Source organism: Dreissena polymorpha, chromosome 3, assembly GCF_020536995.1.
Source record: "Dreissena polymorpha isolate Duluth1 chromosome 3, UMN_Dpol_1.0, whole genome shotgun sequence".
Lineage (NCBI taxonomy): Eukaryota > Metazoa > Mollusca > Bivalvia > Myida > Dreissenidae > Dreissena > Dreissena polymorpha.
Window position 1 is genome coordinate 81,345,537 of NC_068357.1, and position 22,218 is coordinate 81,367,754.

General features: G+C 35.9%; 2 protein-coding genes and 1 long non-coding RNA gene across 7 annotated transcripts in view; all 3 read left to right on the forward strand.

Moving 5' to 3' along the window:
* LOC127874955 (uncharacterized) overlaps positions 1-6,245 on the forward strand; it is a 71,798-nt gene extending 65,553 nt beyond the window's left edge. For 4 of the 5 annotated variants that reach the window (XM_052419663.1, XM_052419664.1, XM_052419660.1 and 1 more), the window contains one exon: positions 2,210-6,245. In XM_052419663.1, the coding sequence (XP_052275623.1) occupies positions 2,210-2,426 (217 nt within the window). In that variant the 3' untranslated portion in view covers positions 2,427-6,245. The remainder of the gene's footprint in view (positions 1-2,209) is intronic. The other variant, XM_052419662.1, reaches the window with a different exon arrangement.
* Positions 6,246-8,225: 1,980 nt separating this feature from the next.
* LOC127874970 (uncharacterized) lies at positions 8,226-11,042 on the forward strand. Its single transcript, XM_052419696.1, has 2 exons — positions 8,226-9,087; positions 9,484-11,042. The coding sequence occupies exons 1-2, from the start codon at positions 8,346-8,348 to the stop codon at positions 9,864-9,866; spliced, it is 1,125 nt and encodes a 374-aa protein (XP_052275656.1). The 5' UTR covers positions 8,226-8,345; the 3' UTR covers positions 9,867-11,042.
* Positions 11,043-17,484: 6,442 nt separating this feature from the next.
* LOC127874973 (uncharacterized) lies at positions 17,485-22,218 on the forward strand. The gene is made up of 2 exons (XR_008047200.1): positions 17,485-17,613; positions 20,790-22,218. It is a non-coding gene; the product is annotated as an uncharacterized LOC127874973 (long non-coding RNA).

Here is a 22,218-nt window from a genome sequence, read left to right on the forward strand (position 1 = left end):
AATTGGATCTGGGCAAAAAGTCATACAACTGTTAAGGAAATGGAAAGGTAAAATTAATGTAAAGCAAAAATTTGAATTAGCATGTCCCTGGGAAAACAAAGTATCATCCCAGACTAGCATGAGCAGTCCACACAGGCTTATCAGGTACAACACTCTCCAAGTAGACTGGATTTTTTAGTTGAGAAGGGACTTACTTTAAACAAAGATTCCATGAAAGGGGTAGGTGTCATCCCTGATATGCCATTGCTGACTGCACAGGCTAATCTGTGACAATAATTTTTGCGTATGCATTAAGCCAGAATTTCCCGAAAGCCATCTCAAAAATAAGGAATTGTTCATAATGTATATGTTTAATAACATAAAAGCAGGTACAGAATAAAAGTGTAATAAACTACGAATGAACTTTTGTCTAATGAAATTTGATTAAGTATTTTCTTATAATCTGTCTGAATCCTTATCTATGTGACATGAGACAAAGACATGTTCTGATTAATATGATTGTGATATATCGTCAAATATTCAAAAAAAAAAAATACGTTCTTTGATGGTAGTTTTCCTGCTTAATATGCTTTTTTGTATTAAATTTTTAGAACATTTCTTTTCATCAAAACAAATATTAAATTTTGTTACTACTCTTTATTATGTTCCTTGAAATAGCAGGGATAGCATATGGTCGCCGCTTTGTCCATCAATCTTAATTCTAATTTTGATGATATGACTTTGCATGGGTCTAAACCTATTTTTCGCAATAATTGTCTCTATCTATCTTGATATCTGTCCGTATGTCACTCTTTGAGTTATTGCCCTTTGATAATTAATGTACTATGTCCGACACACAGTCTGAGACAGCTCAGACACTTATGATCTTAACCCTTTGCATGCTGGGAAATTTGTCGTCTGCTAAAATGTCTTCTGCTGAATTTCTAAAATTAGCATTTTCTTCGATTTTTTTCAAAGAACACTATCAGAATAGCAAACAGTTTGGATCCTGATGAGACGCCACGTTCTGTGGCGTCTCATCTGGATCCAAACTGTTTGCAAAGACCTTCAAAATTCCAGCGCTGGAAGGGTTAATTTGATGAAACTTGTCAAGCAGCATCCATACATGGTGGACATGTGCATCCTTGTTCCAGTCCAAAAAAAATTTAGAGAGTTATTACCCTTTGAGTATTTGTCAATTTGTTCCAGTCCAAAAAACAAATAGGAGAGTTGTTACCCTTTGATTATTATTACGTTACTTTTCATTTCTGCATGAGATCTCTGACACATATGATCCAAATTTGAAGAAATTTTATCTGCAGCCTTTCTACAAGGTGCACATTCATAACCATGTCATAGTGTTCCAGTCCCATGATTTTTAATGGAGTTATGGCCATGAGGTTACTAATTACTCTTGTTTCATTTAAATTTGTGATGAAATTGTAATTTCCTTGAAAGATCACAGAAAGTAATGATCTGAATTTTATAAAACGTTATATGCATTTTCCTTTTTGGGTGGACATGGGCTCATATCGTCATTATCGCTCTTGGGTTTAAAGGGAGTTATTGCCCTTTAATAATTCCTTACTGCGTTTGATCTTTTACACTTATGTTCTAAACTGTATAACATGTGATATACAGCATCTCTATTGGTTTGACATGCATATATTTTCAGGTTGTTTTGCTTCTAGAATTTTTCAGGAAGTTATTGCGCTTTGATCAAAAGTCTGACATTTTATAATTAAATATATGCCTCTATGTCATATCCCAGGAACTAATGATTTGACTTTGATGAACTTTAATATGCAGTATCCTAACATAGTGGAGATGACCATATTGTCATTTTGTTACGCTCCAGTGATTTTTCAGAGTGTTATGGCCTCTAAAGTAATAACTTGTCGTCCACACAATTAACCCGTATATCAACAAAACAGCTAAGGGAACGTCCATCAGTTTCATTGAAATTCTTTTTATTTTCTGTACAATATTATGTCATGTGTAAAACTAAACATTTCTTTATTATTGTTAAGCAGTTTTTGTTTTAATCTGCATTCAATAAGAGTAGATTCCATTTAATTTAATTGCGCATGCCTCACATTCGAATATTTGATTATTTAAAGTATTTATGTATAACAAAATTGATATAACTATATGCATACACAAATTATATTAATATTTATTTTTATTCTTTTAACTGTAAATATAATTGAGACTGCAATGACAATTTCAGGAAGAAGTCGAAATTGTATAACGGCAACTCGTATGACCCCGATGCAGAATACAACAATCATGTGACTATAGTGCCAGAGTCTTCGTTCCAACAGGTGGACGATGAACTCGGTTTCTATCCCCTTTCTGCCAGCAGACGAGCTAACTCAGCCTCACACATCCTGCAGGGATACAAGTCTGATGATGATGACGATGATGATCCTGTTAGTGCTGTGTGACCTTAGGTCATGTGACCTTAACCAGGAAATGAATAGAGCAATATTCGATGATAATGATCCAGTTAGTGGCGTGTGATCCATCATGTTTCCTTTAATAGGAAATGAATAGAGAAATATTTAGTTCACGTTACACAATAGTCTTAATTGTATACAAGGATAATGATGTCCTCGTTACTGTGTCTAAGGTCATTTGAAAAAGAAAGTGTAACACTTCATGACTTGAGAAGAACGCTATTGACACCCAAATCAAATGAAGTGACAAGACTGTAATAGCTTAGTTCTGGGAAAATGGGCTTAATGTATGTGCGTAAAGGGTCATCCCAGATTAGCCTGTGCAGTTTGAAGGCTTATCATGGACAACACGTTCTGCCTACTCTTGATTTTTGTTTAGAAGAGACTTCATATAAAATTCCATAAAACTGGAAAGTGTTGTCCCCCTGCGACGACACTTTACGCACATGCATCTAAACCAGTTTTCCCAGAACATTTTCATATCTTGTGCTATACGAGGCTGGTCCCCAAAGTGTACAGTAATTGGTCATGAGACTGTAGCAACCTCCCATAATTTTAATATATATATTATTAATGCTGAGCAAGTCATGACGTGGAATAAAATCCTCTTATATTTAACCCTTTCAGCGCTGGAACCGAATTTTAAAGGCCTTTGCAAACAGTTTGGATCCAGATGAGACGCCACAGAACATGGCGTCTCATCAGGATCCAAACTGTTTGCTATTCTGATAGTATTCTTTGAAAAAAAATCGAAGAAAATGCTAATTAAAAAAAATCAGCAGACGACATTTTAGCAGACGACAATTTTCCAGCATGCAAAGGGTTAAGTGCTGTGTGTGTTAGGTCACGTAGGTAGCCAAATCAAACAAAGTCTCACTCTGAGAAAACAGAGTCAAATGCATGTGCATAAAGTGTTGTCCCAGATAAGCTGGTGCAGTCCCCACAGGCTAACCAGGAACGACACTTCCTGTCAAACCTGAATTTTGCCTAAAAAAATGACTTTTTTAAATGAAAAATGTCATTAAAGCAGAAAGTGTGGATTCTGCAGGCAAACCTGGGATGACACTTTATGCACTTGCATTTAACCCTGTGTTCTCAGAACCCAACTCAAATAGTATTATCTTGTGTTGTCTGACTTGATCAGGTTTGACAAAAGTGGTTTACAGCATGTTTGCCGAATAATGAGAGACCCCATGATTGTTAAAGCATTATTTCTAAATTATGGTCTTGTTTTTAAATCACCTGTTTTGTTCAATCTTACATTAATTGTCATAATATAAGCCTTCTATAATTAACCACACACACCACATGATATTTCTATTCAGCGACTTGTTCTTTTTTCAAAACCACTATTGTGACTTGAGTCTCATTTGCATATTACATGTCATATGCTAACATACAGATCTGAACCATTTTAATCCATAACATCACAGAATCATGTTTATGTTTTAAATATGACAACCTGTTTTTCAGGTGAAACGTTTTGTAAACAATATCTGTTAAAGCACGACACAGACCAAGAAGGTTGTATAATGCACTATGAAGTACATTTAAATTCATCTTGCTGATCTAATTATTATAATTACGATGTTGGTGAGAACTGTTTGTTGTGTTATACATGCTGTTTAACCAAGTGCTGTTTAACCAAGTTCATGAACGGTTTGGAAAACTGTATATACATAAAACTCATTAACAGTACATGTTTAATTGTCACATGTTTAATTGTCACATGTTTAATTGTCACATGTTTTGATAAATTAGCCTTGCTCTGGAAACAACGGTGTCTAATGCATGTCTGCGTAATGTTGTCTCAGATTAGTGATTAGCACAGTCTAATCAGGGACAACACTTTCAAACTGGACTGGATTTTCAATTAATAGAGACTTACTTTCAACAAAAATTCCATAAAAGCGGAAAATTTCGTTCCAGATTTACCAGTGCAGACTGCACAGGCTAATCTGGGACAACACATTACACACATGCATTAAGCCCAGTTTTCCCAAAGTGCTACTCAAATGTTTGTGCAGACGATTTGTAACTTAAGTATTTGTGATTATGGAGGACCTCCTAGATTTATTTCCTTAAGCAAGTCTCTACGGATAACACACACTTCTTGTTGGGTAGTGCCAAAAACTGTAGGCAAAAGAAAAACATTTATTATAGTTAACAGACGTTTGTATTGTCTATGTATTCTTTTTTTAACATAATAGCAGCGTTTTAGTCAAAACTGCAAAGTGTGTAACACTAGCAATGAGGATTATAACACAAATCAGGAAGTTAACCTATTTGCAATGTGTTTTTGTACCCTCATTCTTGTGGGGTGTTTCATTTAGGAAGAAAGTATTATTAGTTACATTGCGAGTAACTGATGGTGTATGGGATATACACCCTCAGTAATTTCATACCATACGAGAGCAAAGCTCTTGAATGGTATGAAAGTACTGAGTGTCTATATACCATCAGTTACTAACTGTTTAACCATTATATCTCAACCGACTACTCGATTACTTGGGGTGTATGGAATATTCACCATGGGCATTAGACCGCTCTCAGCCAATCGGATTAGGTCATTTTTGTAGGAGGTGAAATGTAGGTAAATCTCATACAAGTAGAGAAAAAAAAGAAAAAAACGCTGTGCATTTGCTTGATTTAATTGTGTCATGCAGTCAGTTTACTTTTGCAAAAACATCTTTGTGAAACTAATCTTAGTATAACCATTGTCAGTTTTGAATATATAAACATCATGTATGAGTATAATCACTATTGAGACTGAACTGTATTCAATTCTATGTGCTTTGTTAAGAATACATTTTTCAAATATTAATTTTTCCCCAATTCAAAAAGAAACAGGGGTATATTGGTAAGCACTTGTCCGTCCGTCAATGGTAGGTTGGTCCAGAGACCTTTTATTTCCGAGTGATATCTTGGGGAAAGTCAAGGTCACAGGGTATTGTAAATAACATTCGTTTTTGCTATTCTTTTGAGAACTCCTTGATGTGCGATCATTCAAATCGATCTTGTGGTTACATGGGGGAAAAAAAGACATCTTGATTTTTAGGTCACCAGGTCAAAGTCAAAATGAGCTTGTATCAACAAATTGGTTTCTTCATGATATCTAGAGAATGCTTTGATCAAGGATCATTTAAATTATTAAACTTGTTACTTTGGAGGAAAGAATGACGCCTTATTGATTTTGAGGTTGACATGTCAAAGGTCAAGGTCACAAGGCAACAGGGAAAATGTGTTAATGCATAATATCTCCAGAATCCTTTGACTTACATGCATGCACATTAATGTAGTTGTTCATAAGGTGGAAATACAATTGTCTGTTAAAGGTCAGGGTCACAGGGGATTGTGTCATCTCATTGGTTTCCAAACAACCTTGATTTTTCTTAGGATCATTCAAATCATTTTTTTTGGTAAGTCTTGCAGAGACGGATGGCCTGAGATTTTTCAAATCAAGATATCTAAGGTTAAAGTCACAGTAATGATTTTGCTGCAAGTCAGGGGCGCAGACATTTTAAAAATATCTCTTGTTTATGCTAGCCTCCCTCGTTTATTATTGCCGAGGCATTTTTACAATGTATATCCTTCTTGTTACTAAGAAATTGTATGTTGTTGGATGTTCATGTTTTGGATCTGACTCTGTTTTAAATTAGAATCTTAATCATGAAGGCTGTCTATTGGTCACTTTAAAAAATTATCGCACATTTTATATATGTCTAAAGATTTGTTTTGTATTTAACTTGTACATTGATATAATGCACTGATTTTGCAATATTATTTATAAATAAAAATGAAAATCGCTGCGGTTTTACAAAATTGACTTCAGTTAACTAGCTGTATTGAATGATTTCATCATAATCTTCACAATTATTACTACTGAGCAGTACTGGGTAATGTATAATGCAAAAATAATGTTCACTTTCTTTCAAAACTATCAAAGTGCAAAAAGTAATTACAAAGAATACTCAGACAAACAACACAAGAAAAATATCCATTAATATAACATGTAAAAGATACAATACCATTAGGTTTACCATCTACAGGTACATAATTTATAGTCAACAAGCAGACAAAAGCAAGATGGCCGCCTTGCCCTGTAGCTCGTACCGGAGTATGAGGACCTGGGCCTTTGACATTTTTGTAGTTTTTGGGCCTTTGACATTTTTGTAGTTTTTGAGTACAAAATAAAATATTCTTTGTAAAATGTATAAATACAAAATAAAAGATTTTGGGCCTTGGGATTTTCTACAAGTTAATAATATTTAACTCGGGTGAACCAAATGAATAAATTGTTTACTATTTGTCGCTCAAGGAACATTCCCATAAATTAAAATTAAATCTGGCAAAGAGTTAAGTAATTGGTTGAATTAAAATGTTGCAGTCATCTCACAGAAAAAGGACATATAGGCTCAGTTATCAGATAAGCTTAAATATGAAGAACAAGAAACCGTCGGAGACGGGTGATGCTCCCCAAAGGCTTTTTTTGTCACAATATTGCACTATATATTCAGATAAAAGGAAACGTCTTGAGGGCACAGAAAAAATCTTCCGACCAGAACCCGCTGATAATATGCACATCTCCTCTTGGTAGTGAAGCTTCCCATAAAGTTTCATTGAATTCCGGTCATTAGTTGCTGAGAAATAGCCCGGACAAAACATTTGCACTTACGGACAGACAGACAGACACACACACGGACAGACAAATAAATTTTGGGGGAGCATAATAAGAAACGTCCTCAGATGCAGCAAATTAAGATGAGTCTGGAGAAACAAATCACAGTTTATTGCCTATACTGATACAACTATAATACAAACATTAACATATGAAAGGAATGACAGTTTATTGTCTATAATGATAAAACTATAATAAAAACATAAATATTTATGAAACAAAGCACAGCTATATACTGATAAAACTAGAATACATTCATTAAAATAAATATTCTATCAAAAATAAGGAAAAAGTGTGCCTATATATTTCTTCTAATTCCCTTAAACATTGCAACAGCCATTAACACAGTAACTTATGACAATCTTGATAGTGAAAAGCAAATCAAGTTTTTATTGCACACATGAATTAATTAAACTAATTCATATCAAGAATATGTTCAAACTTTAAGTGTCAACTGTGAACAAGACTTTTAGTACACAACCTGACTTTGCATGTGACATGGTCTTTATGTAACGATCATTTTTTGACAATTTATATATGTAATAAAAAATAAAAAGGGGTAGTAGAATATACTCTTTTTGTCCCACAATACATGGAACTGGGCCAGACCTCACCATGTGCTATAAAGGCTAGTCAAACAAGAAGGCTTTTAGTTGGCTATTTTTTAATGTCATGTATTAAATATTCATTTAGTGATTTAAACTGTTTAAAGTGATAAATAGTGTTAGGTTTTATAGAATTATGCCACTCTAGCATTGTAAAAAAAATGCCCCAATTAATGGCTGGCAGTTTTCTGAGGATGGAAACCCAGCTAAAATATGGTTAAGAAAGTTCCCTGATAATAATGAAAACATGTGATTTTAACAAAAAGTCGTTGTGAACCTGATTTTTATATTCAATGGACAAATCTGTGATAAACTGTCGTAAATATTGTCTTTAACCTCTTAAAAATATGTAAATAGCAGCTTCAAGTGAAGAACATTCATTATTTACACACTTGCAAGCCCATTTAGCTAATTTGTGATAACATTTTGTCCCAATCAACCATCCCTTTAGGCAATCTAGAACACAAACTATATGATGTCTTATCTGTCTGTAATATCTGGTCATAAATATGTAGCTTATCTTACACAATATTGTATTACTGAAAACGACCATGTGAGTAGGCATCTTGATGTTATAGTTCACTTTATTCATCCACTTATATTTCAAATACCAGAGTGAGAGAAATGGCTTCCAATGATGAGAGCTCGCTTCATAATGGATCAGATATATTTTTCGACTTTTCATGTTCCATCTGCCACGAAAAGAAAAGAAACACAGAAGCTGAATTTTACTGCAAGGAATGTTTCAAATTTTATTGCAGTAAATGTATGGAGTACCATAACTATTTTGTCATGAAGCATGTCACTTTTGGGAAAGAAAACATCAGCCAATGGCCTCAGACCAGCGTGGATGCACAAGAGCAATCAAGTTCATCTGACCAGCTGGTCGAGGAATATCAACCAGGTTCAGTTAGCAAGCCTGATCCAATAATAAAAGTGACCAGTAGTAAGAAGTTCAATGTTCACATTAAGGGTGATTCAGACAAATGTTATATAAATGGTGTCTGTGAGACATCTAATGGAGAACTCCTTATCATAGACTTCAGCAACCGTAAAGTGAAGCTGCTGAATCAGACCTACAAGGTGGTGGATCACTATGAGTTGCCTAATCATCCAGTGTCCATGTGCAGCATTGACTCCAGTCTGGTAGCAGTTATAACTTTTGAAAGCAGTGTGATTCTCTTCATTAGAGTAACCAATGGTCTGCTGGTACTAGACAGGACACTGAACCTCCAACAAAAATGCTCTGGTATTGCCCATCACCATGGCAACCTGTACATAACATCAGGAACAGCCTTGTACCAGTACACTGTAGATGGGACACTGTTGAACAAGTTTAATGACGATAGATCAGGTCTTTTGGAAAGTAATGATCAACAATTTGAAAGTTATTGCATATTTTTTTAAATAAATATGAAAGAAATTTAAGTTTTGTTACATGTAAATAATAAACTGATCATGTCTCACATAACCCAATTCATTTTCTATAAGTATATTCAAATACACAGAAGTATTATATTATCAAAACAAATTGTTTGACCGAATAAAATGATAATAATTGTATTTATGGTGATTTGTACTTTCAAATTTTCTTAATTGATTTTTATCACAAAAACTGATAAATAACACTTAAAAGGGACTTTTTATAGTAAAATGTGTTTTTCTGTCTAAAATGTAATAAGCTTCTACATGTATTTGGGTTTATTGTGTTTGTTTTATGAATAATCACCTAATCTTCACTACGGTACCTTCCTTGACGCAGGTAGCTCCTGTGCAGTTAGTCCAGATGGAGAAAGGATATATGTGGCCTACAAGACCTATTTGTACAAGACCAGCCAATGTATTGGAGAACTGGTCACACTGTCCAGGGATGGTAAAGTGATCGCCAAACTGACTGACCCTGCACTGTGTTGGTTTGTTACATTTTCACCTGGCCTTCATGTGACAGATTCAGGACAAGTTCTGGTATGTGAAGTATTTTGCAGAATAATCTACCAGATGGGCAGAGATGGGAGACAGAAACTGACAGAGGTGGTCAAAAGTAAGAAAAAAGTACCATTATCTGTCTTCTTCAGCAAACGCACAGGGTCACTCATTATGGGAATGTACGATAGCAAAAACATTATGGTGTTTAAGGCACAGTGACTGTTGGACAAGGATGATGAAACACAATTTAGATGTACATCAGTAAAGTTGATGATTTAAACAGTATTTCAATTGTGTATATATGTGCCATTTGTCATCAGTTAACAGGGTTCTGACATTAAAAACAATAATGTAATACATTTATGATTTGTAAATGAGTGTTATCAATATTATACCATTAATATGTTATAACTTATGACTTATATTATGTTATTATACCATTTTAATAAGAATTATTTTACAATAAGAGTGCCAAACTGTCACAAGATACGCCTGTTTTAAGGTTTTGGACAACTTGACACACAAAATGTGTCTAGACACAACTTCTGACCAAATATGGTGGTGAAGATCGGATGAAAACTTCTTCAATTGAGAGCCGACACTATGCTAAATGCTTTAAATGCACTAAGTGACCTCGTGACCTAGTTTTTTACCCGGCATGACCCATATTTGAACTTGACCTAGATATCATTTAGACATAACTTCTGACCAAATTTGGTGAAGATCAGACGACAACTACTTCAATTGAGAGCGGACACCATGCTAAATCCTTGAAATGCACTAAGTGACCCTGTGACCAAGTTTTTGACCCGGCATGACCCATATTCGACCTTGACCTAGATATTGTCTAGATACAACTTCTGACAAAATTTGGTGAAGATCAGATGAAAACTACTTCAATAAGAGAGCAGACTAATGGGGTTATTTACCCTCGGGACTTCGGTTAAAAACCATTGCCCGAGCACACTGCTTAACATAGAACTCTGTATAAAATAGCCGAAAACGGCCATAAAATGGACAGCCCGATTTTACTGGGCTGTACCATTGGTATAAATATAAAACTTTGCAGTGTTGGTGCGGTGCCTTAATAAAAATCTATTGGTTTAAAAATATATATCCTTTATATGAAGCGTTAAAAAGACGCAGTGCTTTACAGTGGATAGGCCTAACGCTGTTAAAAAGCGGCGTTTTAATTGGTTGATGCGCTTATAAAACAATGGCGCTGATTGGCCGAAATTTCTTATTAAGGATTGCCAGTAGGTCAATCCGTTTTAAAATAGATTTTCCCACGGCTTACTTTGTACTTTAAGAAAAAGTAAACAATAATAGTTTATATGCAAAGATATAAATGAAAGAAAAGGATGAGTTAATCCAAAAGAAATTGGAGTTGTTTTATAGTATTAGATTATTATGTTTTTGTTATGTTACTGTACTTATTATTAATTATTATCATTAATATGATGTTGTTATTGTATGTTATTGTTTGTATTGTTTTTTAAGGAGGAGAGAGAGAAAGAATAGCCCAATTTTAATAAGTAAAGATGGTGAAAACACACATACTGTTGTATGTGGCAGCATCATTACCAGACCCACTGTTCAGTATATACTGCAATGGGTTTGTTGGAGTCTTTAGACTTTGTGATCTGTGTTTTAAATGTTTGAATCCAAATAGGACTATTTTAATATAATACTTATAGAAAAAGGGATACACAGATGTGTAATATGTTTGTGTAACAAAATAATAATATTTGAGGGTTTTCCAGATCACAAAGTGGTTGAACATTGCCACAATATGTTTACATGCATAGTCAAGTACCATTTTTATGTGTGTGTTTAAAGTTTAAACTGAACGCCAAACAACAAGATCTAATCATAGGAGAGATATGTTTATATCTAAGAATATTTATTAATAGGGATTTCCAGAGCCTGATTAAACAGCTCTCAAATGTAGAGTGAAGTTGCATGTGTAAATGCAATTATATAAGAAGGAAGGAAAAAAGACAATATATGATAACACATAGGGAGTGTAACTCTCAATTATATCTTAATATTGCAATTGAGTATTGAGTTGTTAAAAAAAAAAAAAATAATGAGTACAAGTTTATGTATGTGGCTCAATGTTGAACACTTGCAGACAGGGAATATAGCCGTAATGCTCCAACATAAGACCCTGTCTGTATGGAACTTAAGGAGGATTGGGCTATGGAAAAGAGAGGTCCCCCCAGAGTGGCATTAAAACAATATTTAAAAGTGGGTTTAGTAATAAACCCTTATATGTTAAGGGCAATAACTTACGTGTCTCCAAACGGTCACCTTCATAGGGCCACATAAAAATTAAGGGTAAGACAATGTACTTTACAGTTAAAAATGAGACAAAGACAGCTAAATTTGTACAAGATGTACAATATTTACAATATGTACAGGACTATATGCATTTATATATTTAAAATACATGTTGCCACCCTGAAGGGTTGAAAGAAGGAGAGATTTTTGGAAGTGTAGGCCGATGTGGGTGGGGGAAAAGAGGAGCCAGCAGAGGTGGTGTCACTCAGTTGTACTAAGGGAGGTAATTGTGATGATGGAGTCTGCAATGGTTGTTTCCCCTGGACCAGAGGGAGTGCACGGTAAATAAAAAATAGTTTGTATACTATTGAAGGAAAATTGATAATGGTAAGATGTAAAATGGTAAAAAGACAGATATTACCTAGAAACGTTAAGATAAACCCAAAAAGCTCTAATCTATCCAATATTATTAGTATACTGATGATAACATTGGAGGAAATAATACTAAAGTACCTTAAATGGTATCCAAAATGACAATTAGACAGTAAAACCGAGGCAATTTGCTATATAAAATAGCAATTTAATATAAAAATTAGGATATTTGCTATAAAAGTAGCAATTTTAACATGAGTTAATGCAATAATAATAAAATTAAGGCAATTTGCTATATAAAATAGCAGTTTTCACAAAAATAAGGAAATTGCTACACAAGATAGCAGTTATAATAATCCTTAATGTACTCCAAGGTACAAAATTAGTAGTTTCAACAAGGTCGACAATACTTTGTCCTAGATAGGGCTAAATAGGTGTTTATAATGGTATAAGGCCCTGCACCGTGCACTCCAGTCCGACATGGTTCTTCGAGTTTGAAGGAGAAAGGGTGGGGTGTCAAAGAGGAACGGAGGGGGTGCAATGCAGCCAACAATCCCAGGTTACTGGACAGCCTCGTCCTTTTTTGTAGTAAGAAATGCCATAAAATATGATTATATTAAAAAACTGAAAAATGTAAATGGTGGACTAACGTCATACTCTTATAAAAAATGTATTAAAATAAAGAAGACCAGGTCAATGCCATTGGCCTGATTTAGAAAGGGCGGGGTAGAACAATAAACCCATTAAAAACTAAAATAAAGGTTGTGTAAAAGCGACACAAATCCAACACAATTATTTGATTACATCAGGTTTGTGCAGAGATTACACATTTTTAAAAGAAAACAGTCACAAGACTGTATAATTAGGTGGGTGTTGGCTGCTCTCCCTCCCCCAATGACCTAGATTTTGTCAGTTATTTGACAAGCTAGTAAGTATTTGGCGAGGGCAGAGAAGACCGGGCCCCTAGCTGCTCCCTTGGGGTCTAGCACGTTGGTAAGGTTAAAACTAGTCCATGGGAGTGCAATGCAGCTTCGAGGTGGTCCCTCTGCGCCTTATGGTTAGGACAGTGTAGCAGCATGTGGGGCGCAGTGAGAGGTTCCTGGCACCTAGGACATGCAGGGTCTATACCGAGGACATACTTTCCTGCGCCACCGGGTAATAGGGTGGTTTCCATCCTCAGGCGCGTGATGGCTCTGTCAAGCACAATGCTTGCTGAGTATCTGTCAGGCGGCCTGAGGGTTTTCGCAGGTCTAGTAAAAGTATGTCGACGGGAAGACAAATTGTCGGTCCAGAGATTCCACTCGCCCAAAACAAATTTCTTTGTCAAGGAGTAGATCTCAGAAGGTGCCAGGGGTTCCCCAACATCTACGGCCCCCCTCAAGAGGCCCTCTTTGGCCCCCCTGTCGGCCTGTTCATTCCCACTGATGTTGACATGTGCTGGACACCATACTAATGTGACCTTTAAAGATTTATCTAGGCACTGTTGATGAAGTTCCAAAATGCTAGCTAAAATATCAGGCCTAGATCTGCTATTTCTGTTTTTTATGGACTCAAGAGATGACATTGAGTCTGATAAAATAGCAGTTTTAGTAGGTTTATTGACCAATATCCAGCACAGAGAGAATTTAATTGCCAAAAGTTCTGCTGTAAAAATAGAGAGATTGTTGCTGAGCCTGTGCGTTTTACTAATGTTTTTTGAAGGGATTACAAAAGAGTTGGCTACCAAACCAGAGTTAGGGCATTTGGAGCCGTCAGTGTAAATTTTTAGATGCTCAGCATACATATTATCTATAAGAGAGAGAGCTTCTGACTTGATGAGTTGTGGCAAGTCAGTTTTCGTTATTTTATTAGAGAGTGATAGGTCAACATCAATGGGTCCAAGCGTCCAGGGGGGGGCCTTGGAGGGCCTCAGGTCTGCTACATGTACCTTGTCGAGACCGGCATCCTCAACCAGGGTCCTAATACTCGCACCAAAAGGTAGGGCGACATGCTTACGCTTAAGTATTTTCCCCTTGACGAAGGTGCCAGTCCCGACAAGTTTGTTAACGGGGTTTGAACCATGCCGAGACTTAACCCTGGCCCAGAAATTGAGGGACTGTTGTTTTCTAAGCAAGTCAAGAGGTAACACACCGGCCTCCTCCTCTAGCAGTGCACCCGGTGTACAGTTTAGGGCTCTCAGAGCTATCCTTAGGGCCTTGTGTTGAATGGCATCAACCATTTTTAGGGCGTTTGGCTTAGCACATGCATAGATTTGGGCTCCATAATCTAGCTTTGGACGTATAAGGGACTTGTAGAGTGTTAAGAGGCTATTTTTATCTGATCCGAAACATGTGCCTCTTAACATTCTCATTAAATTTAGGTCCCTTTCGCACCTTTCTGCCAAATATTTGAAGTGGTGAGTAAAAGTTAACTGTTTATCTAGGTACATACCTAGAAATTTCACCACTTTTTCAAAGATAATTTTGGTGCCGCCTAAATTTAAGTCCAAAGAGTGCTGAAATTGTTCGCCAAATAGTACTCCTACTGTTTTGGTTGGAGAAATTTTGAATCCCCATTCAATTGCCCATTTCCATATGGAGTCTAAGCCTGCTTGAGCCCTCTTTTGCAGGCGTAACATGTTAGACCCCTTTAACCAAGTGCCTGAGTCATCGGCAAACTGGGAGATAACCATTCCTGAGTCTTTTACGGCATCAGGTAGACCGTTTACGATGACGGAGAACAGAGTTGGGGATATTACGGACCCCTGAGGGGTTCGGCGGTCAGTTATGGCTACCTCTGATAACTCCCCATCGACCCTGACCTGGATTTTATGGCCCTCTAGGAATGCTCTGAGGTAGTGGAAACAGTATCCAGTGATTCCATAGTCAGCTAGCTTTTTTAGTATGCCGAAGGTCCATGTTAAATCAAAGGCGGCCTGAAGGTCCAAAAAAATTGCTAATACTGATTGCCCTTGATTTTTTGCAGAAAGAATATCATGTTGTAATCTAGCTAGCTGATCAAGAGTAGATCGCCCCTTCCTAAAGCCAGACTGGAAGGGGTTAAGTATATTATTTGATTCCAATAAGTGTTCTAATCTATTTTTGACCATTATTTCTAGTAATTTACCTGCATGTGATGTTAGACTTATTGGACGATATGAGTTTGGATCATTTTTGTCTTTACCGGGTTTAGGAATTGGAATCACTGTGGCCTGCTTCCACTCGGGTGGTATCCTGCCTGTCCTATACACCTGATTGAATAGGTTAAGCCAGATTTTTAGAGTTATGGCTGGCATATTTTTAAACATTAAATATGCTATCTTGTCAGGCCCCGTGGCGGTGTTGCTCCTGCTGTTAATGGCACTTAATAATTCTGTAATAGTGAATGGTAAATTGAGAGGCGTGCTGTTATCCCCAGGCTCATTTAAAATATTTTGGTGCTCAGTCTCAAACCGCTTTTGATAATTCAAAGTTTCAACGGGAAGGTTTGAGTCACTGGAGACAGATTGGAAATGTCGTACCAAAAATTGAGCCTTGTCCCTTGGGTTAGTGGCAATTTCGCCTTTGTATTTAAGTAGCGGTACAGGGGTGAATGAATTTCCTTTAATTCTGTGAATTTTTTGCCAAAAATCCCTAGTATTTTTCTTATTAATGATAGCTGATTCACAGAATTCTTTCCAATTTTGAGTTTTTGCGTCCAAAATAACCCGCTTTGCCTGATTTTCGAGGGACCTATAATTAAGAAGATTATGCTCAGCGGGGTTCTTTTTAAGAATTTTTAAAGCATTTTTACGATCCTGTACCGCATTGGAGCATGCCTCATTCCACCACGGGACCCTATTTCTGGCTTTGACCTTGCCGGAGGAGACCGGTATGCTACATTCCGCCATGGACAGTATCCTGCTGGTTAAGTTAATACAAAACAGATTTGGATCCTGGGAGTGAACATCTGCAAGGGAGAGATCTGAGCAGAGGTCCCTAAACTGAGCCCAATTAGCTTTTTCCAATAAAAACTTTTGCTCTCCTGAGCATTGGGCCTCAGTTCCCTGTGCAATATAGTTGAGCAGGGTAACCTGTTGTGGGAGGTGATCAGATCCCATGGTATCTTTAACAGTTGCCCATGCAGACGCACTTGCTATCCTGGCATTAACAGCAGTAAGGTCAATGTGGGAGTTTAAACCAGTGGGGTTAAGCCTGGTTGGAGAACCGTCATTGAGCAGTATAAGATCTTGCTCGTCCAACCATTCTATTACCGCCCGACCTTCTGCATCTGAATTTATGGAACCCCAAGCAGGGTGATGTGCATTAAAGTCGCCTGTGAATATTACATCAAAGGGTCCTTTAATGGTCCTTAATTCCTTAAAGAGGCCGTTCAGGGTTTCAAGATCACATCCTCTTGAATATAAATTGACCAGGATAAGAGGCCGGTTCTTGTCAATAACCAATTTAATTGCTAATGCCTCAATAGCAGTGCTACCATCAGATTTAAATTGGTTGTTCACTCCCAGGTGTTCATAATTAATTGTATTTTTAATATATATGGCAAGACCACCAGCAACATTTTGGTTTGAAGTAACATAATTCTTAAATTCGCAGTTATACCCTGGTATTTGTTTTACAGAAATATTTGAAAATTTAGTTTCCTGTAAACATATGATATGGGTATTAGGGTTGCAGTCAATAAAATATTTTAATTATGTAAATTTGTTGGCGGAAAGACCACCAACATTGAATGAAATTATTTGCAGGTTACTGTCCATAGTGGTACGAAATTAACTTGCGTTTAATCTGATTTATTGAGTGGTGAGGAGATTTAACTCCTAGTTTGTGGCCTGCACAGGCCCCTTTGAGTTTCGCGGGGGTCCTGGCAAGCCTAACGTGTTTCTTATTTGCAGGGAGGGTACCGCTGGCCGGGGGGGGGGGGGGCATCCTGGATCTGCTACTACTATTGGAGGATCCCCAGTTCCAGAATGGATTTTATTAGTTAAAATTGTATCAGGGGGGATGACCTTTGTTATTGATTCTCTGCAATTTTTGAATCAAGAATCAATTTTGTTATAAATGTAAGATATAACTCGACTCCCAGTGGGCCTTTTCTGGTCCTTTATTATCTCAGCAACCAGATCCGCCAGCTCGCTGAGATATATTATTTTCCGTAAAGCCTCCGGCTTTCACATGTATACTTAGCATATCGGGATGACGATATCGAGTGATCCGCATTTTAAATAACGCGCTTAAAAACACCACGTGACTCACCTACATACCCGGATATTCAACCAGATTTTACCATTCTTCGGTTTGGCGTTCTGTCGAGTGGTTCGTTCTCTGGACAGGTAGGTAAATACCTGTTGAAATTGATTGTATCTATTGTTTTTATTGTTTAATACTGCCTTACTAAGGACGTAGTCCTAGTATTTAATTTGTCTGGCAATAATTAGAGCAAAAATATCTGACGAGCTTTGCTCGCGGAAAACACTGTCCGAAATTTCGGATGTGATGATTTTTTATTGCCATTTGTTCCCAGGACATTAAAGTATGTAGTAATTAATAAAACGAAAGGCAAGGCAGTTGTTTGCTCAAAGGTTTCTTATAATGCATGTGTAATTTATTCAAAAAGTAAGTTGACAGAAATATGTCGTCAGCTTCTATGAGCACGTGCATCGGAAAATACTGTCCGAAATTTCGGATTTCGGATGTGATGATTTTTTATTGTCATTTGTTCTCAGAAGGACATTAAAGTTTGTAGTTATTAATAAAACGAAAGGCAAGGCAGTTGTTTGCTAAAAGGTTGCTTATATATATGTGTAATTTATTCAAAAAGTAAGTTAAAAGACTGACAGAAATATGTCGTCAGCTTCTATGAGCACGTGCATCAATCCAATAATGAATTCCAATGTGTTTTCTTTTTCTAAATTGTCCAAGCAAGAAATTGACAATTTGAAATTTGCTTTTGGAGTAAATTCCGATGACGTAGTCACGGAAAATGATGACATTACCCACTATTATGGGCATAATTTATACAATTGACCAAACATCCATTTGAAAATGGACCATTATGATAGTGACAATAATGTTCACTTATAGTAAAATAATATAATTATAATAAAAAGGATACTGGGCTGAGTTCTCAGCAGACGTGTTTGATGGTATTGACAATGATCCCACCTCAGAGGTTTTTGGGGATTTGCCTAATTTTAAGGGCACTTGAAAAGGAAGTTGCCATTCCCCAATATTTGGCTAATTTGATTAACACCGTTTGTTCTGTTCAGTGTGACACTGATTCAATTGTTTTTTAAAATATAAATTACCAGAGAATTGTTTGTATCTGGGTGCACCTTTGATTAACGATGAAATTTGGAAAGTCCTAGGAAAAAGGGCAAGGTCACAAAATCAGGACATGGTGGAGATTTAGAATTTAGCGCCGTGGCAACAGGGATTGTGCCTATTATTAAGTTGGCCAATATGGTAAAGACACAGATTGCTAATAGTCCTGAGGTTATTAATTCAGTCTCTTATATGACCATAATGTACTATATAATCTATCTCTTAGGCGCAGGTATATGATAAGACCAAATGTAAACAAAAAGTATTCAAATCTGTGTAATGTTAACACACCAGTTTCATCAATGCAGTTTGGTGATAATATTAGCAAAGAAATTCTAAACTGTGACAATTGTGTTGCTTTGTGAATGATATGAGAATGTGAGCGTTCTATGCAATACCCTTAAGACGCTCTCTGGGTAGAAGTTTTTTCATCCTGCAACTTTCATTGGTAGTTTTGAACCTCCTAATGCCATTTGGTTCACCATACCCTCAAAGGGGTTCATACATAGGGGCAACTCGATCATGCGGTGCCTTTAGATAAGTAGACTATTCCCAATGCTACTGTTACTATGGCTGACCAGTCAATAGACTGTTGGTATGCACTGAGGGAAAATTTAGTATCACGTGCAAAAATGGGAGAAATTTTTACTAGACTCTTGGATTTTTCTTACTATTCCTGGCTAAACATTATTTCAAATGAAATTCCATTTAGTTTTGATCCAATATTATTTGTTAATGAGGAAGTAAATCTTTTACTTAAAAAAGAAGCGATTGTACAGTCAAGTGATGAAGACAATCAGTTTATTTCTAATATTTTTATAGTGCCTAAAGCAAATGAGAATTATAGACCAGTAATTAATTTGAAATATCTAATGAATTAATTGTTTGTGAGCACTGTAAATAAGAAATGTTATAAATGTTTTTGGATCTCATTCAGAAGAATGATTATTTTAGAGTATAGATCTGCAGGATACATATACTTTAAGTACCTTGGAATGAACATGATCAAAGAATTTATTTTCGGATTGAATGGAACTCTATAAGTTTGTTTGCCTGACGCCTAGTTTAGCGCCAGCTCCAATATTGTTAACATAAAATTTACAGCCAATACATGCTTGGTTTAGATTTATGGAAATCATGTGTTTATATTATATCTAGATGTTTCAGTTAATATGCATCAAATTAAAGAGACCTGTTTACAAAATTCAAACTGGATTCTAGACATAGTGAAATTTTTAGGATTAATTATAAATAATTAAATATCTGTATTACAGCCTTCGCAGATAATAGTGATTAGTAGTCATTTTGGTTTTGTCATTGATACCGTCTGGTTTATGGTGTTTTAACAGAGGGCATAGCACAGAGGATTGTGACTGATAATGAAACTGTATTGCATACAAGGCATGTGAGAGTACGAGAAATTGCTTCCTTCACAGGCAGATACCATGTAGTTAATGCATTTTTTGCTATTCTAGAGGCGCCTTTGTATTATAGAAGCTTAGAGCGCGATAAGTTTAGAGGTCATGGGGATATTAATGACTTTGATAAAGGTACATATTTGAGTAATGGAAGTAAGGAGGAGTTAAAACTGTGATATTCATATTAAGATACAAAGTGTTAATGTTACTTCTGTGTCTTATATTACAGATATGGGAGCAATGAATTAAGGTCCTATGGATTGCTTGGTATAAGGCATTTGGATTTGGTGTTTTAATATACACAAATATTTTTTATTTCAGCAATTCATATTCCAGGAAATACTAATATTTAAGCAGATTTTTATTCTAAAAAGTTTTTCAAACTCCACATAGTGGATATTAAATCTGACATTTTTCTAGAAGTTGAAGACACCTGTTTTAGACAGATACAGACCTTTTTGCGTCTAGGCTTAATACATAGATACATTTGTTTAATGGTTCCCAGAACTAGGGTCTTATGGTGTTGATGTATTTTATATGTCTTGTAGTGGTATGTAGCCTTATATTTTCAACCTTTTAATCTGATTGGCAAAATATGCAATATGATTATTTCTAATGAAGTAGAACAGGCATTTTTAGTTTGTCCTGTTTGGAAAAGTTGATCACGGTATCAATTGGTATTGTCTAATATAATCATGGTATCCAATGGTATTGTCTAATATAATCATGGTATCCATTGGTATTGTCTAATATAATTTCTTTGCCAGTCAGGTTACTGAGACATCTGGACCTATTGTTTCATCCGCACAGCAGCATGGTGCATCCTCTCAGTCATTCATTGAAGATGGTCGTGGTGACTATATCCGGCAATCATTGTCGAGTTGGGGAGTTTCACAAAGAACTGCAGAAATTGCCCTGTCAGCCTATATACCATGGACAAGGAATCAATATCGTTTGACCTGGAAAAAGTGGTATTTATGGTGTGGTTTAATGGCTTTACAGTCCCTTTCAAATGACTGAAGGTGTAGTGGTGTATGACCTCCATGAGGATTAGAAATCCTATTTAGTGTTAAATACTCATTATGCAATGCTATTGTAGAAATTGCAATTTTATGGTTACATTTGGTGTTCCAATATATTTTTTATAACTAAATTTATGTAGGAATATTTAATATTTGTCCAGTTCTTCCTAGATATATATATTCACATGGAGTGTGAGTACTGTTCTCAAGTTTTATGGTCTTTGTATCCATTAAATAAACTGACTATGAAAATGATGACACTTTAGGTGTCTGCTTTAATAGCATTATCCTGCGTCCCAGGGCTTAGACTTTAGTGTTACTTAACACACTTAGGCTATATGAAGACAAGTAATAATAATGTGTGTTTTGTGTTTCCTAATCATCTCATAATCACTAATAAGCATAATAATTATCTGTTAGTTTTAGAAAATTTCATTATGAGAAATTGTATGTTATGCATACCGTGTTTTTTTATGTAAAATGTCCTGAAGCCTTTAGAAATGTATATTATTTGTTAGTGTTTTATGTAACCTATAAGACAGTTACCACTTGTACTGCGGCTAGATGGCTAAGGAAAGTCTTACTACTTCTGGTATAGACATTGGTATTTTTAAGGCTTGTGTGTTTACATCTGCAGCTACTTCTGCAGCATATAATAAAGGATGATCCTTAGTGGGCATTTTTCAAAACTCCAGACTGGAAATTTGACAAGAATTTTTATAACTGGAGTACAGAAATCAGTGTCAATTAATGACGCTGTGTTAGGTAGTTAATAATTATTATTTTAAACTAGTAATGAAATGTGTTGATGAAGATAGCATATCCAAAAATGTTGTGTTGATTTGTTTTAACAGGGTTGAATCTCCTGTGAAAATGTCTGTAGTGTTACATCCATAAATGATTGATAATGATAGTTATGATGGAAGTCTTTAGTTAAAGATACTCACCGTTGTTTTTGTTTGTGTTCGGTTTTGTTGCTAGATTTAAAGATGCTAAGTATACATGTGAAAGCCGGAGGCTTTACGGAAAATAATGATCCATCATCCAAGCTTTAGTGAAGGATGATGGGCATTATTTGAGTAAAGCCGGAGGCTGAGCATGTATACTCCCACCCTTCTTTATGAAATTATATTATGTATTCTGAGAATATAATTTAATATATGGCTTTTCGGTT

Excerpts from the sequence above, each read along its gene's own strand:
- LOC127874970 (XM_052419696.1), top strand. The coding sequence starts at position 8,346 with ATGGCTTCCAATGATGAGAGCTCGCTTCATAATGGATCAGATATATTT. Across the intron at positions 9,088-9,483 it reads TAGATCAGGTCTTTTGGAAA|GTAGCTCCTGTGCAGTTAGT; the intron begins GTAATGATCAAC and ends TCCTTGACGCAG.